Source organism: Enhydra lutris, unplaced genomic scaffold (genome assembly GCF_002288905.1).
Source record: "Enhydra lutris kenyoni isolate GAN:26980312 unplaced genomic scaffold, ASM228890v2 scaffoldscaffold20, whole genome shotgun sequence".
NCBI classification, from domain to species: domain Eukaryota; kingdom Metazoa; phylum Chordata; class Mammalia; order Carnivora; family Mustelidae; genus Enhydra; species Enhydra lutris.
This window is the reverse complement of record NW_019154104.1, coordinates 20,684,742-20,699,311: the sequence shown is the minus strand read 5'-3', so window position 1 is coordinate 20,699,311 and position 14,570 is coordinate 20,684,742. Positions and strand designations below refer to the sequence as shown.

The 14,570-nt window shown below is 38.7% G+C and overlaps 1 protein-coding gene across 1 annotated transcript in view; it reads left to right on the top strand.

Moving 5' to 3' along the window:
* The window catches only part of LOC111148527 (RNA binding motif protein 25), a 57,107-nt gene that overhangs the window by 22,641 nt on the left and 19,896 nt on the right, over window positions 1-14,570 (top strand). The window contains exons 6-8 of the mRNA XM_022505155.1: window positions 3,251-3,308; window positions 7,455-7,615; window positions 13,613-13,798. Coding sequence (XP_022360863.1) covers window positions 3,251-3,308; window positions 7,455-7,615; window positions 13,613-13,798 — 405 coding nt within the window. The remainder of the gene's footprint in view (window positions 1-3,250; window positions 3,309-7,454; window positions 7,616-13,612; window positions 13,799-14,570) is intronic.

The following is a 14,570-nucleotide window of genomic DNA, read 5'->3' as shown; positions in this document are numbered from 1 at the left end:
ATTTAAGGCATTCCTGGAATGTCTCATCAAGGATTGTCTTCAGATTTGAGTTAGGAATTGAAGTTTTTTGGGGGTACCTGGCTGGCTTAGTGAGTGGAGCGCATGTCTCTTTGATTTGGGGTTGAGTTTGAGACCCATTTTGGGTGTAGAGATTTATTAAAAATTTTAAAAAAAGGTTTTGTGTGCATAAGGTGGGTTTTTAAAATAGTGAGCATCGGGTTGCCTGGGTGGCTCAGCGGGTTAAAGCCTCTGCCTTCGGCTCAGGTCATGATCCCAGGGTCCTGGGATCGAGCCCCACATCGGGCTCTCTGCTCGGCGGGGAGCCTGCTGCTTCTGTCTCTCTCTCTCTGCCTGTCTCTCTGCCAACTTGTGATCTCTGTCTGTCAAATAAATACATAAAATCTTTAAAATAAATAAATAAATAAATAAAATAGTGAGCATCATTGTAGGGTAATTTAGCCAGCAGCTAGAGGTTTTGAATGTTAGTATACAGAGTTCTTCTCCCGAGGGCTGATTGGTTTCTCTAGAAAACTTCCACTTTCCTGCCTAGTGAGTATATGATTGGCTGCCTATATGGGGTTGGGGGGGAAGAACTGCATTGAAGTGTATCGTCTACTTTTACTTTCCTCCTTTGTTACCCGTTCTGTGTCCCATCCTGATCTTTCATAGCTGTCTGCTGCTCTGTATCCGAAGCCTGTTCTTTTCACTTTCTTCAGACAGCTTCATTCTGTCTTCCCTGAGGGTGGAGATTAAGTATAGTTGCCTGTAAAGCCTGCAGGCTGTCTTCTCGAGGGGTGAGGAGTAAGGGATGAGGAGTAAAGTCGTTGGCTTGAAAAGAACTCGAGGCTTTGATTATTCTATATTCATATTGTCAGGCAATCACCTGGTTTTGTTTGTTTTTAAGATTTTATTTGGGAAAGAGAGCACGAGGGATGGGGGTAGAGGGAAAAGCAGACTCCCTACTGGGCAGGAAACCTGCCCTGTGGCTTGATCCCCAGACCCTGAAACCATGACCTGAGCCAAGGGCAGACACTGAACTGACTGAGCCTCCCAGGCACCCCACAAGCACCTGTTTTTATTCAGCCTCGTGCTTCAGCCCCATTCTCTGCTGTGTGTACATTTTACCTCCAGTCCAGATGTTTTGGGGTTGTGGAATCAGTTAGCCTAATTCTTACGAGTACCTTCATCTGTAGGTACTTGGGAGTTATGGCCTTCTTTGCTCTACTGAATAAGTTCCCATCCTTGCATTTGTGTTTTTTCTTTTCAAAATTTTGTTGACTGCTGCTGTGGTTTACCCATATTATGTTTGACCTCATGGATTTTTATCTTTTATATTCCTAGATAATCATCATTTTATTGGTTTCTCTGAAGGGAAATGTGAAAAATTCATGCATTCTCTAAGCTTTGACAGGCAATCTTCAGATACCATTTCCCACAAATAACTTTTTTCCCTAACCTTCTAGTTTTTACTTTAATAATTAGAAATAATGTTTGGGGCGCCTCGGTGGTGTAGTCGGTTCCGAGTGTCCAACTCTTGGTTTCAGCCCAGGTCATGATCTCAGGGTCCTAGGATCGAGCCCTGTGTTGGTCTCCCTGTTCAGAGGAGTCTGCCTGAGATTCTCTCCCTCTTGCTCTGCCCCCCTCCCTGCTTGTGCATTCTCTCTCAAATAAATATATCTTTAGTAAAACAAAGAAATATTGTTTAAAAACTTTGAAAGTAAACAAAATGTAATGTTTTACTCTTCAGACAACCTGCCCTATTAATATTTCTGATTTATGGAAATTTTTTTCTTTACATAAGGTCTTACTATATTATCTGGAATTTTGTGTCCCATGTTATTTTTGCATCCCATGTCAAGCATTTTTCCATGTTAAAAGGGGCGCCTGGCTGGCTCAGTCAGTAGAGCATGCGACTCTTGATCTCAGAGTTGTGAGTCTGAGCCCCACGTTGGGTATAGAGATTACTTTAAAAAAAAATCTTTAGGGGAAAAAAAATCTTTAGGGGTGGGACACCTACGTGGCTCAGTGGGTTAAGCCTCTGGCTCGGGTGGTGATCTCAGGGTCCTGGGACTGGGCCCGGATCCAGCTCTATGCTCAACAGGGAGCCACCCCTGGCCCGGCAGCCCCCCCCCCCCCCGCCTACTTGTGATCTTTCTCTCTCTGTCAAATAAATAAATGAAATCTTAAAAAAAAAAAAGATCTTTAGGGGTACCTGGGTGGCTTAGTCGGTTAAGCGGCTGCCTTCGGCTTGGGTTTTGATGCCAGGGTCCTGGGATCAAGCCTCACATCGGGCTCCTTGCCCAATGTGGAGCCTGCTTCTCCCCTTCCTGCTATTCCCCTTGCTCATGCTTGCTCTGTCTCTCTCTCTCACTCTGTCAAATAAATAAAATCTTAAAAAACTGTTTTTAAAAAAGATTTTATTTATTTATTTGACAGAGATCATAAGTAAGCAGAGACGTGGGGGAGGGAAGGGATGCAGACCCCCTGCTGAGCAGAGAGCCTGAGGGCTCGATCTCAGGATTCTGAGATCATGACCTGAGCCGAACGAAAGCAGAGGCTTAACCCACTGAGCCACCCAGGCGCCCCAAAAAAGAAAAAAATATTTTTAAAAAGTTCTTTATAATACAGATGTATGTTTTGAAACATAATCTTTATGGATTCAATATTTACTTGAATTTACTGTAGTTTTTTAGTAAATATTATAATACTGGTAATTTTGTTTTTTTATGTATACATTTTGGGTAGGATAAATAATGCTGTAAAATTTCTAATTTATTAAAATGTAGTCAAGGGGTGCCTGGATAGTTCAGTTGGTTGAGTTTCTGACTCTTGTTTTCTGCTTAAGTTGTAATCTCAGTGAGATGAAGCCCCGAGTTGGACTCCTCACCCATCTCGGGGTCTGCTTGGGATTCTCTCCCTACCCCTTCCTCTCTGCTCTTCTTCCCATTCTTTTTCACTCTCTCCCCACCCCCAAAATAAATAAAATCTAAAAGGTAGTCAATTTTTTGCAAATAAGAATTTGTAAGAATTCATATTTTTCTTTTAAATGATGTATTATATATTTCTTTCATATAATAGATATGTGGGAATTGAGGGAATTTTTAAAAAATTAATAGATGTTACGATTTTTTCAACTTTTTGCTTGTATTTTTCTCCTGATGGAAATACCAGCTGTGTTCTTACATTCATTACTGATTAGTTGATTTGTCAGATGGTGATGATCATTTTTTGTTTTATTTTTCTCTTTAAGAAATGTGGCTTGGTTTTGAGCTGGAAGAGAGTACAAGGTGCATCTGGAAAACTTCAAGGTAGGTAATTTTTTCTTACTGAGATCATTTTAACTTGTGTGCTTAAGTCACTTGTTGCATGTTTTGCTCTCATTGCCCTTAACCATGGGAGTATTCCGTCAGCACTTCTTGTCTTCCTCCTTACTGGAATAGGATTTGGGAAGATTTAGCTGAGTTGAGATTAGAAAATGGAAAAGTATTAACAGGAAAGAGGTAGGAGAGGAAAAATTACTCAGACTGTTTTTTTACAGTGTTATTTTGAAAAGTCTTTTTTTTCTCAGCAGGAGTATATGATCAACATTCAACAATTAGGACTTAGGAAGAAAGCAGAACAGGTGGTGAGATGACCTGTTAGTCTTAGAAGCAAATTGTTCTTTTCATACTTGTTCATAAAAGCACCTGTTTGATGTGCATTCTTTTTTTGTTTTTTTTTAAAGATTTTATTTATTTATTTGACACAGAGAGCGAGATCACAAGTAGGCAGAGAGGCAGGCAGAGAAAGAGAGGGGGAAGCAGGCTCCCTGCTGAGCAGAGAGCCTGATGCGGGGCTCGATCCCAGTACCCCAGGATCATGACCTAGGCGGAAGGCAGAGGCTTTAACCCACTGAGCCACCCAGGCGCCCCAGGTGCTCGGTATTCTTTAAACAGTCATTCTTTAAACAGTATTTTTTATGGGAAAATTCATATGTAAAATTAAAACACAATAAACTTCTATATACTTATCACCTGGCTTTAACATTTATCAACTGATGCCCAATTGTGCTTAATCTGTACTCTGTCCATTTCCTCCTTATATTCTTTTTAAGAAATCCCAAGCATCCATCATTATGCCTATAAGTATCTTGGCATGTGTGCCTAAGACATAAGAGTTTTTTAAAAACATACTGAAAATGCTATCATAAGACTTTCAAAAATTAACTTTTTTTCTTAATATCATAAGTCAGTTTTCTGATGTCCAGTTGTTGCAAATGTCAAGTCTTTTAATAGTTGATAGAGGATCCAAATATAGTCCACACATTGCAATTGATTGGCATATTTTTGAGTCTCTTTTATTATTTTAAGTTCTCTCTTCGTTTGGAAATCATTGTGGAAGAAAGTGGTTCATTTGCTCAGTAGCATTTCTGGAGTGTGGATTTGCTGATTGCAGGTCTAATAGAATAATGTGCCAGTGCTTTTCTGTCCTCTGTATTTTATGTAAACTGCTTGTATCTTGAGACTCAATCAGATTTGAGTTTGCATGTGTTATTTTTGTTTTTCATTTGTAAGAATATTTTAAAGGCAGTGTTCTTCATCATGAGACACTTTTTTAAATTTTTTAAAATTTTTGTTGTAGCAGCTGTTGTCTATTCCTGGATTGGTTCATTCATTGGAGGGCTGCGAAATGCGCTAGTCTATTTTGAAGAATACTTCCTTTGAAGTACAAATCTTCCTTATCAGAATTAATTTATATAAGGAAAACAGGGTAAATGCTGCGGTTCTTTCATTTTTCAAAAGAATGAATTAATGTCCTTAGCATCATTTAGCTGTGACTTTTTTTTTTTTAAGATTTTATTTATTTGACAGAGATCACAAGTAGGCAGAGAGGCAGGCGGCGGGGGGAGGGGGCACGGGCTCCCTGCTGAGCAGAGAGCGCGATGCGAGGCTCGATCCCAGGACCCTGGGATCATGACCTGAGCCAAAGGCAGAGGCTTTAACCCACTGAGCCACCCAGGCACCCCAAGCAGTGACTTATTTTTTTAAAGTAGGCTCCACGCCCAGTGTGGAACCCAGTGCAGGGCTTGAATTTGTGACCCTGAAATCAGGACTGAGCTGAGATCAAGAGTCGGATGTTCCACCGACTGTGCCACCCAGGTGCCTCAGCAGTGACTTTTTTTTTTTTAAAGATTATATTTATTGGATATAGAGAGAGCGATCACAAGTAGGCAGAGCAGCAGGTGGAGAGAGAGGGGGAAGCAGGGTCCCCACTGAGCAGAGTGCCTGATTCAGAACTCGATCCCAGGACCCTGGGATCATGACCTGAACCAAAGGCAGAGGCTTTAAACCACTGAGCCACCCAGGCGCCCTTCAGAGTGATTTTAAAACAACAAATTTGACCACAGGTTTTTTGAGTGATGTATCTTAAGACAAAAGACTTGTCAATTAAAAAGAAAATTTCTATAATCATATTGTTGATGATTAATAGTCTTAAACCTTTGCACATGAAATATGAGATGAAGCAAGCCAGTAATTAATTTAATAGTCTATCATCCCAATGTCCTTGAAACTAAGGATTCTCAGTATGGGAAGGGGGAAAAATAGATACATTACAGAAAAAGTTAAATGAAAACCTTTAAGTCCTGAATGTAAACTAATGTGCACTGGAAAAACATAAAGGCAAAGACTAAACAAGTGTTTTTTGTTTTTGTTTTTTTTTTAATATTTATTTAAGTAATTGCTAAACCCACCCTGGGGCTCGAACTCATAGCCCTGAGATTGAGAGTTTCACGGCCCAAGATCAAGAGCTGCACGCTCCTACTGAGCCAGCCTGGCCCGCCAAGACTAAGCAAGTCTTATAATGAGTATACCTAATTCCCAGACTGTGGTTTTTTTAAAGCATTTCCCACTAAAAAGAACCAGAGTTCCTTAAAGAAATGGCTGATCCTAAGCATGGGACAAAAAAACTTCTATGGGTGCCTGGGTGGCTCACTCCTTATGGTTCTACCTTCAGCTCCGGTCATGATTCCAGTCTTCTGGGATCAAGCCCCGAATCAGGCTCCCTGCCCTGTAGGAGGCCTGCTTCTCCCTCTCCCACTCCCCCTACTTTTGTTCCCTCTCTAGCTGTCTCTCTGTCAAATAAATAAATAAATAAATAAAATCTTTAATAAAAAGAAAACAGAAAAAAAAAAAAAACTTCTAGATGACTTTATAGAGCTAACTTAAAACAATTTAAGCTTCACTAGCGAGAATGACAATTCTTATTAAATATAAGAAACTGAATATGCTTCAATCCTTAAGTTCAAATGTTTCTTAAAAAATGTCATTGCTGGAGCACCTAGGTGGCTCAGGGGATTAAGCCTCTCTCTATGCCTGCTTCTCTGCCTACTTGTGATCTCTGTCAAATAAATAAAATCTTTTAAAAAAATAAAATAAAATAAAATCACTCTGAATAGTTCATCTCTGTGTGTTTACGTCCTTAACTGTACATATTTGGATTCATTTGTTTTATTTTCAATTTTTAGGTTACTTTTTTTTTTTTTAAGATTTAAAAAAAATTTTTTTTAATTTATTTAACAGAGAGCGAGAGATCACAAGTAGGCAGAGAGGCAGGCAGAGAGAGAGGGGAAAGCAGGCTTCCCGCTGAGCAGAGAGCCCGATGCAGGGCTCAATCCCAGGACCCTGAGATTGTGACCTGATCTGAAGGCAGAGGCCCAACCCACTGAGCCATCCAGGTGCCCCTAGGTTATTTCTTTAAAGTGTTTGTCTAATATCTCTGGTTTAAGGGCATGGTAATAATGGTGAGACTAGTTATTAAAATTAAAGAGAAAAATTAAACTTATTAGGGTGAAAGGTCAGTACATTTGTAGTTTAAATTCTCAGAATTGAAAAGTGCTTGTGGGGTGCCTTGGTGGCTCAGTTGGTAAGGCCTCCATCTGTGTCCGCCTCCTCATTGAGTGGGTGGGGGTGGTTTGCCTGAGATTCTCTCCTCTTTTCCTCTTCCCCTCCTCCTGTGCTCACAGGCATGCACCACTCTCCCACACTGTCTCTAAAATAAATAGATAAATCTTAAAAAACAGGAGAGGTATCCTATTAAAAAAAAAAAAGGAAGTACTTATGATAGGTTTAAGGAGGCTGTTGTCACTAGCTCAGGAGGTCTGATGGAATGGATTCAGGAAATAAAAGACTCAGTTATGAAATTTGCTGCTTCTGGTAAATATTAGCACTTCTAATAGGTAGCAGTTTGCTTGATTAGAATTTTTCTTTCTTTCCCCTGGTTTTGTTTTCTTTTTTTCTTGTCATGGTTTGAGGGTGCTAAAGGTAAAATTATCAAGGGTAATTGAAGGAAAGGGAGGAGTGACAACATGAGTCATTCTATTAGAACATTTGGTCTCTGATGATTTTAATTTTCCATAAATATTTTGTTTTCACAACTGTATTGATATTTCACTAATTCTTTACATCCGTTTTTAGCCTTTGGCTTCTGTGAGTATAAGGAACCTGAGTCTACCCTCCGTGCACTCAGGTTATTGCATGACCTGCAGATTGGAGAAAAGAAGCTCCTTGTTAAAGTTGATGCAAAGACAAAGGCACAACTAGATGAATGGAAAGCAAAGAAGAAAGCTTCTAATGGGGTATGTTTCTACAGTGTTATCTTTTCTAGGCCAACTGTGTTCTTCCAGTGTAAATACTTCTTATACGTGAATCTGCTATGGGGCTTCACAAGATCATCCTCATCATAATATGTCCTTGTGGCTAAATGCAGGAGGGTATTTTTGTAGCTTATAGTTACTTTCAATCTTGTATCTGCCCATAATGGGCGGGTGACTGTTGGTGTTTGCTTGGTCCAGGTTGGTATGAGGGTAGTAAGGGAGGCTGGACAAGGTTAACTTTCCAGAGAAAACACTGGTACAGACTATTCCAAACAGAGCTAATTCATTAAGGTGGCTTTGTAAGTAAGTACAACAAAATATGTTTCAACCTACACATTAATTTTAATTAGTTGCCTTCTCTTTTAGAAGTACACAGGTTAACGCATCCGACTCTTGATCTCAGGTTAGGTCTCGAGCTCAGGGTCATGAGTTCAAGCTCTGTGTTGGGCTCAGTGCTGGACGTGGAGTCTTGAAAAAAAAGCATATCCTTGAAAAAAAAGTATACAGGTTCTAAAATAAATGAAAATAAGTCTTTTTACTTACCTCAGATTGGTGGCCATATTAAATGAAGATAAAGTAAAAGAAATTTTTACATGTTGTGTTGTATATATCATTACTCCTTTTCAACAAAACAAAAAATAACAAAAACCTGGGTGTATTTCCTATTTCCTTTTGGAACTTCAATCGTGAATGGATTTAAAGTAGGTTTATTGTTATTTTCTTGTTTCTACAAAAAAACAAAAAATCCTTTTTGCTGCTTTCAGGTTTTCATTCTCATTGGAAACAGAAACAGCTTTCTTGGTATTATCCCTCCCTCCTTTACAAATAACATTGTATATTCTTTGTAAAAAAATTCATAAAACAAACTATAAAGAAGAAATTAGGTACCACTTGTAATCCCATCACCATTAGGAACCACTGCAGACATTTTTGTTGCATATTTTTCCAGAGATTTTTCTGTGTATGAATATAGTTTTTAATTGGAGTATATGAATTTGTTTTTCTTTCATAAATACAGGATTGAGTTCTAAGTATTCTATAATTAGCTTTTTTTAGTTGTATCTTTTTTTGTACTTTTAATAATATTTTAACTGATTCTCTGCATTTTGTTTTCTCTCATCTATTACAGCATTGCTTACATTTCTTTCTTTCTTTCTTTCTTTCTTTCTTTTTTTTTAAGGTTTTACTTACTAATTTGACAGAGACAGAGAGGGAACACAGAGAGGGGAGGTGGAGAGAGGGAAGCAGGCTTCCCGCCTAGTTGGGAGCCCAAGCAGGAATCCTGATACGAGGCTCGATCCCAGGACTCTGGGATCATGATCTGAGCTGAAGTCAGATGCTTAACGACTAAGCTACCCAGGCGCCTCACTGCCTGTATTTCTAAAACTAATTATATCAACCCGCTTTTCATGCATCCTTAATGATTTTGAATTTCTTAGAGTATAAAGGCCATATTCTTAGTATGGCATTCAAGGCTTACTCAGTCTCCCTTTCTGGTTTTTCTCATTAGTCATTCTGCATGTGTCAGTCATGTATCCCTAGAAACGTCCTTCGTTCTTTGCTGACATCTCATGTCCTTGGTGCCCATTCAAGCTCCCTGTTGCAATTCTGTCCATATAGTTCTAATTACGATGTTATTTAATTCAAATAGCCGTCGTCAGTCCTACCTTCGATTTCTCTCAGGCAGAATTAATTCCTCTTCCCACTTTGTTCCCAGGTTTTTACTGCTGTTAGGTCAGTGCTTTGTAACAAATATTGTTGGTATCTCTGTCTCTCACACCCCTTATATCCTGCTTTATTTCCATATCTCTGATTACAAGATACAAAGGGCAAGTAAGTTCACAGACTGTGTGTCTTCCTCTTGAACCTGCACGGAACCTCAGACAGTGTCTTGCCCATAGCAAGAATGGAATGATCTTCATTGAGTATCAGTTGCAGTTACATTGTTCACCTGATGATCATTCTGTCTTTACCTAGCTTTACAAAGAAATAATAAAATGTAGTTTCTGTATAGTATAAATTATATCGCAGATGAGCAGTGTAGCCTGTCACATCAAAAAAAACAACCGTCTGAAATAAGACTTTCCAGATTTTCCTTGCAGTGGTAGCCGAATTATTTAAAATAAAGGATGGAATTAAATGAAATTAATGTCTTCACAGTTTTTATGTAGTTCCCTGAGGGTCCTTTCTTCCCCCTTTTGTTTAATCATCAACTGGTGAGGTGGTTTGATTTGTAACATTGCAAATAATGTACTCTGAGCATGAAGTAAATGACTTCACTATTTATGTAAATAAGGAAATGCACAATTGTGTAACTTTAATTTGTAATCACTATTAGTGAGAGGAACCATGATTTAAATCTGTTTATATCTTCAAAAATGGAATTGGGGGGGGGAATGGAATTGGAGCTACCTCCAGTAAAAATAGAACAACTATTTCAAAACAGATGAAATTTAAAACATTAACAGACATGACTTCTGGGTGTGCATGGCATGGTACCCAGAGATACTTGAAGCCACAAGCAGACATGATGTAATCTGCTGGTATGTCCATTTAACTTAACGATATTGGTAAAAAGAAAAAGTTTAGCTGTTCTATCAGATAAAAAAATTTTTTTCAAATAACTTAAGCAAATATAACTGTTGTGGGACTAGATGACAGATTTGTCATGATTTTTCAAGATAAAATATGAGAGGGTATTGTTCTTTCTTCTTGATTGTTGACTGTTGGGAGAAGTCTGGAAAACAGTGACCTAAGATGGATGATGTGAGCAGAGACCTCGAGGAGCTAGCTTGTGTGGTGCTTGAGTCAGGCATTTTCCTGTCAGTCAGAACACAGAACATAAGTAGTTGTGTAGTTCTCTTTGACTAAAAAAGAAACACAAACTTTTCCTTCTGTGATATATCTGATTATTTTTGGTTTTCTTACATTAACAATTGGGTAAGAGACTTTGGCTAATAAGCTCTCCTTCTAAAAATGTACATTTCCCTTATGGATCAAGGGGCAATAGTTATTCAGAAGATGATGTGAATTCCTTCATTCCAACTGCTTTATTTCTAATTTAGGTAAGACTAGCTGTACTGATACTTATATTTGATTTAAGATGGTGGTGATGGGGAATTTGGGGGCTTATGGGTATTTTTAAGTGACTAGGCCTTCAGATTTATATAATCCCTCTTTTATCTTTTTTTATTTGTTTTTAACAGTTCTATTTATTTGAGAGAGCATGTGCATGCACAAGTGATGGGGGAGGGGCAGAAGGAGAGGCCGACTCCTGCTGAGCAGGAATGCAAGGCTGGGACTCCATCCCAGGACTCTGGAATCATGACTTGAGCTGAAGGCAGACACTTAACTGACTGAACCACCCAGGCACCCCACCCGGTTTCTGCCTTTATGCTTAGAGAGGCATGGAGATGTTGAGGGTTCATGGAAGGGAATTTAGCATGTAGGGAAAATGCTGATGACAGACTTGATGCTCTCTCATAAAGTATATTTTCATAATAAAGAATTTAGGTATCAATAGCTGAGGGTTTGGGTTGAATTGGCCCATGTATGTCTTAGGACCTAAGTTTCAGTGGCAAGTTAGTGTCGGCTTAATTTTTTCATTTAAAACCTGTGGAGAAGCATAGTATTACTGAGGGGATTTTTGTAAAAGCTGCACAAAGACCTTCTTGGGATATATTACTGATTTAAAGTAAAAACATATCACCACGATTATCGTTTACAATGTTTTTGGTAAATAATTTTAACAGATATTTACAGTCCTTGGGTGAAGCTGCTCATTTTTATCCAAGACACCAAGTAGTAAGTTGGCAGAAGAAGACTGGATAAAGGGGTGCGTGGGTGGGTCAGTTGGTTCCGTGTCCGACTCTTGTTTTCAGGGACATAAGTTCACCGCTTTGGGCTCCATGCCCAGTGTGGAGCTGACTTTAAAAAAGAAAGATTAGATGAAGAGTAAGGAACTCAGAGTAGTTTTAAAATACTGCACATTATGACTTGACTTGAAGTTATCTGTAGCGTAACTGCTTATCGTATTTGCTAAATGCTTCGGGGCAAGGTGATTTCTTTTTCCAATATCGAATTATTTTTGGCTTCTAGCATAGTATCTTGCACACACAGTAGGCTCCTAAGAATTTGTTGAGCCAGGAGTGTGTGGCTGGCTCAGTAAAACATGAAGCTCTTGATCTCAGGGTTGTAAGTTTGAGCCCCACGTTGGGTGTAGCAATTACTTTTACATATTTACTTGACAGAGAGAGTGCATGAGTGGGGCGGAGGGGCGGAGGGAGAGGGAGAACAGACTCCCTGCTGAGCAGGAAGCCAGATGCTGGGTTTAGTCCCAGGAGCCTGAGATTATGACCTGAACTGAAGGCAGACACTTAACTGATTGAGCCACCAGGGCAACTCAAGAAAATACTTTTAAAGATTTTATTCATTTATTTGACAGAGAGAGAGAGATCACAAGTAGGCAGAGAGGCAGGCAGAGAGAGGAGGAAGCAGGGTCCCTGCTGAGCAGAGAGCCTGATGTGGGGCTCAATCCCGGGACCCCGGGATCATGACCTGAGCTGAAGGCAGAGGCTTTAACCCACCGAGCCACCCAGGTGCCCCAAGAAAATATTTTTAAATAAAAAAATTTTGTTCAGCAAATCAAGAAATAAATACCTGTTGAATTAGTATCTGTTAGAGATAGCTTTCAGACTTATGAAATTATGAAATATGAAATCAATGCTAAGTTGTATTCAGGAGCCACATGGTGTGAAACTTATCTCAAATAGTTGCATGCATTGTGCCATGCAAGAGCCAGTATTTATGCAGAAGAGCATTGTCTTATTTGTATCTGAAAATGCACATGGCATATGTTTACCAACTAAACTAATAAGTACCTTAAGATGTATGTGTGTATAGTTTTAAATTACAAAAAGTTTTGTACATGTCTTTATCTTGTTGCTTGTAATACTTTCCCATCTTTCCCAATTTTAAAAAAAGACTGGTTGAGAGTAATGAAATTATCCAGAGTTTTGAGGTTATTCTCTAAGTTGTGTAGTTTGAACTGAATTAATTCCTTAACCAGGGGCCTTAAAATAAATCTAAGATAAAAGGAAGAATAGTATAGTATGTCAGAAGTCAGTAATTTTTTTTTCACATCAATACAATTACGTTCGTCTTTAAAAAAAAAAAAAAAACTAAAGTCCTACAAATAGTTACTTACTTATGAGAAGCATTACCACATGAATTTTGTGTTATTTTTTATAACGTTACCTGTGCGGGTCATGGGAGAAATACTTGGGCAGTATTTAGAGTTGGTTCCTTCTAAGTATATAAATATATGGATTTTGTAAGTGGTGTACCACATTCCCACAGAGCAGGAAAAAGATGTCAGACCTGCCACAGGGCAGGTCAGATGCTGGCCTTTTTGTGTTTTTTTGATGCTTGGCGTTTTGTTGTATATAGCTGCCTTGTGTTTTACATTTGTTAACCTACACATACATTTTTTAAATTTTAAATGGTGACTGTTACAGTATACATAGAACTGTATTTCGCTTTTTTCACATAATGAAATTTTCAACTGTGTTTTGGTTAATTTAGTAACCACCATTAGTTTGTGGAAGTATTTGAGAAAGAATCTGAAAAACTGAAAGCTTGGCAGGTATGTTGTGTAGTGTGTTTGTATTGTGGTTTGATCTTCCTGTAACTGGTCAGAGGTTAGATATTAGCTATTAAAGGAAAAAAGGAAAAGAAAATGATGAAGTATCAGTATCTAAGAAAAATCAGTAAATGAAATGTAGTTTTGTGAAGTTAAGAACAAAACAAGTTTACATTTAATAGGACTACACAGATGTTTTAGAGAAAAAATGTTTGTTTTGTGTACTGACTTATTTTAGAATGATTTTCTTTTTTCTTTCTTAATTTTTGGATTTCTTTTTCCTCTTCACTCCCCTGAACTTGCCTTGGTTGTTTTTTGTTGTTGTTTTTTTTTTTAAGACTGCTAGGCCAGAAACTGTCACTAATGATGATGAAGAAGCCTTAGATGAAGAAACAAAGAGAAGAGATCAGATGATCAAAGGGGCCATTGAAGTTTTAATACGAGAATACTCCAGTGAGCTCAATGCCCCCTCACAGGAATCTGACTCTCACCCCAGGAAGAAGAAGAAGGAGAAGAAGGAGGACGTATGTGTTACTGATTTCTGACAATAGTCCTTTCTGTGGTTTACATTTTATGGTGTCACTCTTGGGCTTTCATTGCATTGCAACTTTCAGGGAGAAAATGACTTAAGATTTATCACAGTACACCGTTAAACCTAATTTGACCATGTTTTATCAAGTAACTCACTTTTTTCACCAAAATGTTTGTTTTATATGTTTGAAATATACTGGCATGGATGCTTATGTTTATCTGTGGATTCAAATTACATAAGGAAAAAGCCCTTGACTCACGAAGTAGATGCTGTTATTAAGGGACAAAGGAAGTTTTGTTTTTGTTTTGTTTTTGTGGTTTTTTTTTTTTTGGCCGTGAAGGGGCTGGCTTTGTTTTGCCTTACTCCTGGATATTGTTCTATCTCTGCTTCAAGCAGCACACCAGATATCCTTCACTGAAGATTTTTACCCATTCTTTAAATCTTGCCATCTTTTCTTCTAAACCATATCGTGTTCCCTCTATGGACAGTACTGCAGTTGAACAACTTCTTCTTCTTCTTCTTTTTTTTTTTTTTAAAGATTTTATTTATTTGACAGAGAGATCATAAGTAGGCAGGGAGGCAGGCTGAGAGAAAAGAGGAAACACGCCCCTCGCGAAGCAGAGAGCCTGATGCGGGGCTCGATCCCAGGACCCCAGGATCATGACCTGAGTCAAAGGCAGAGGCTTTAACCCACTGAGCCACCCAGGCGCCCCTGCAGTTTAACTTCTAATTGGAGGGCAGTTGAAGAGTAGGGCAAGATGAAA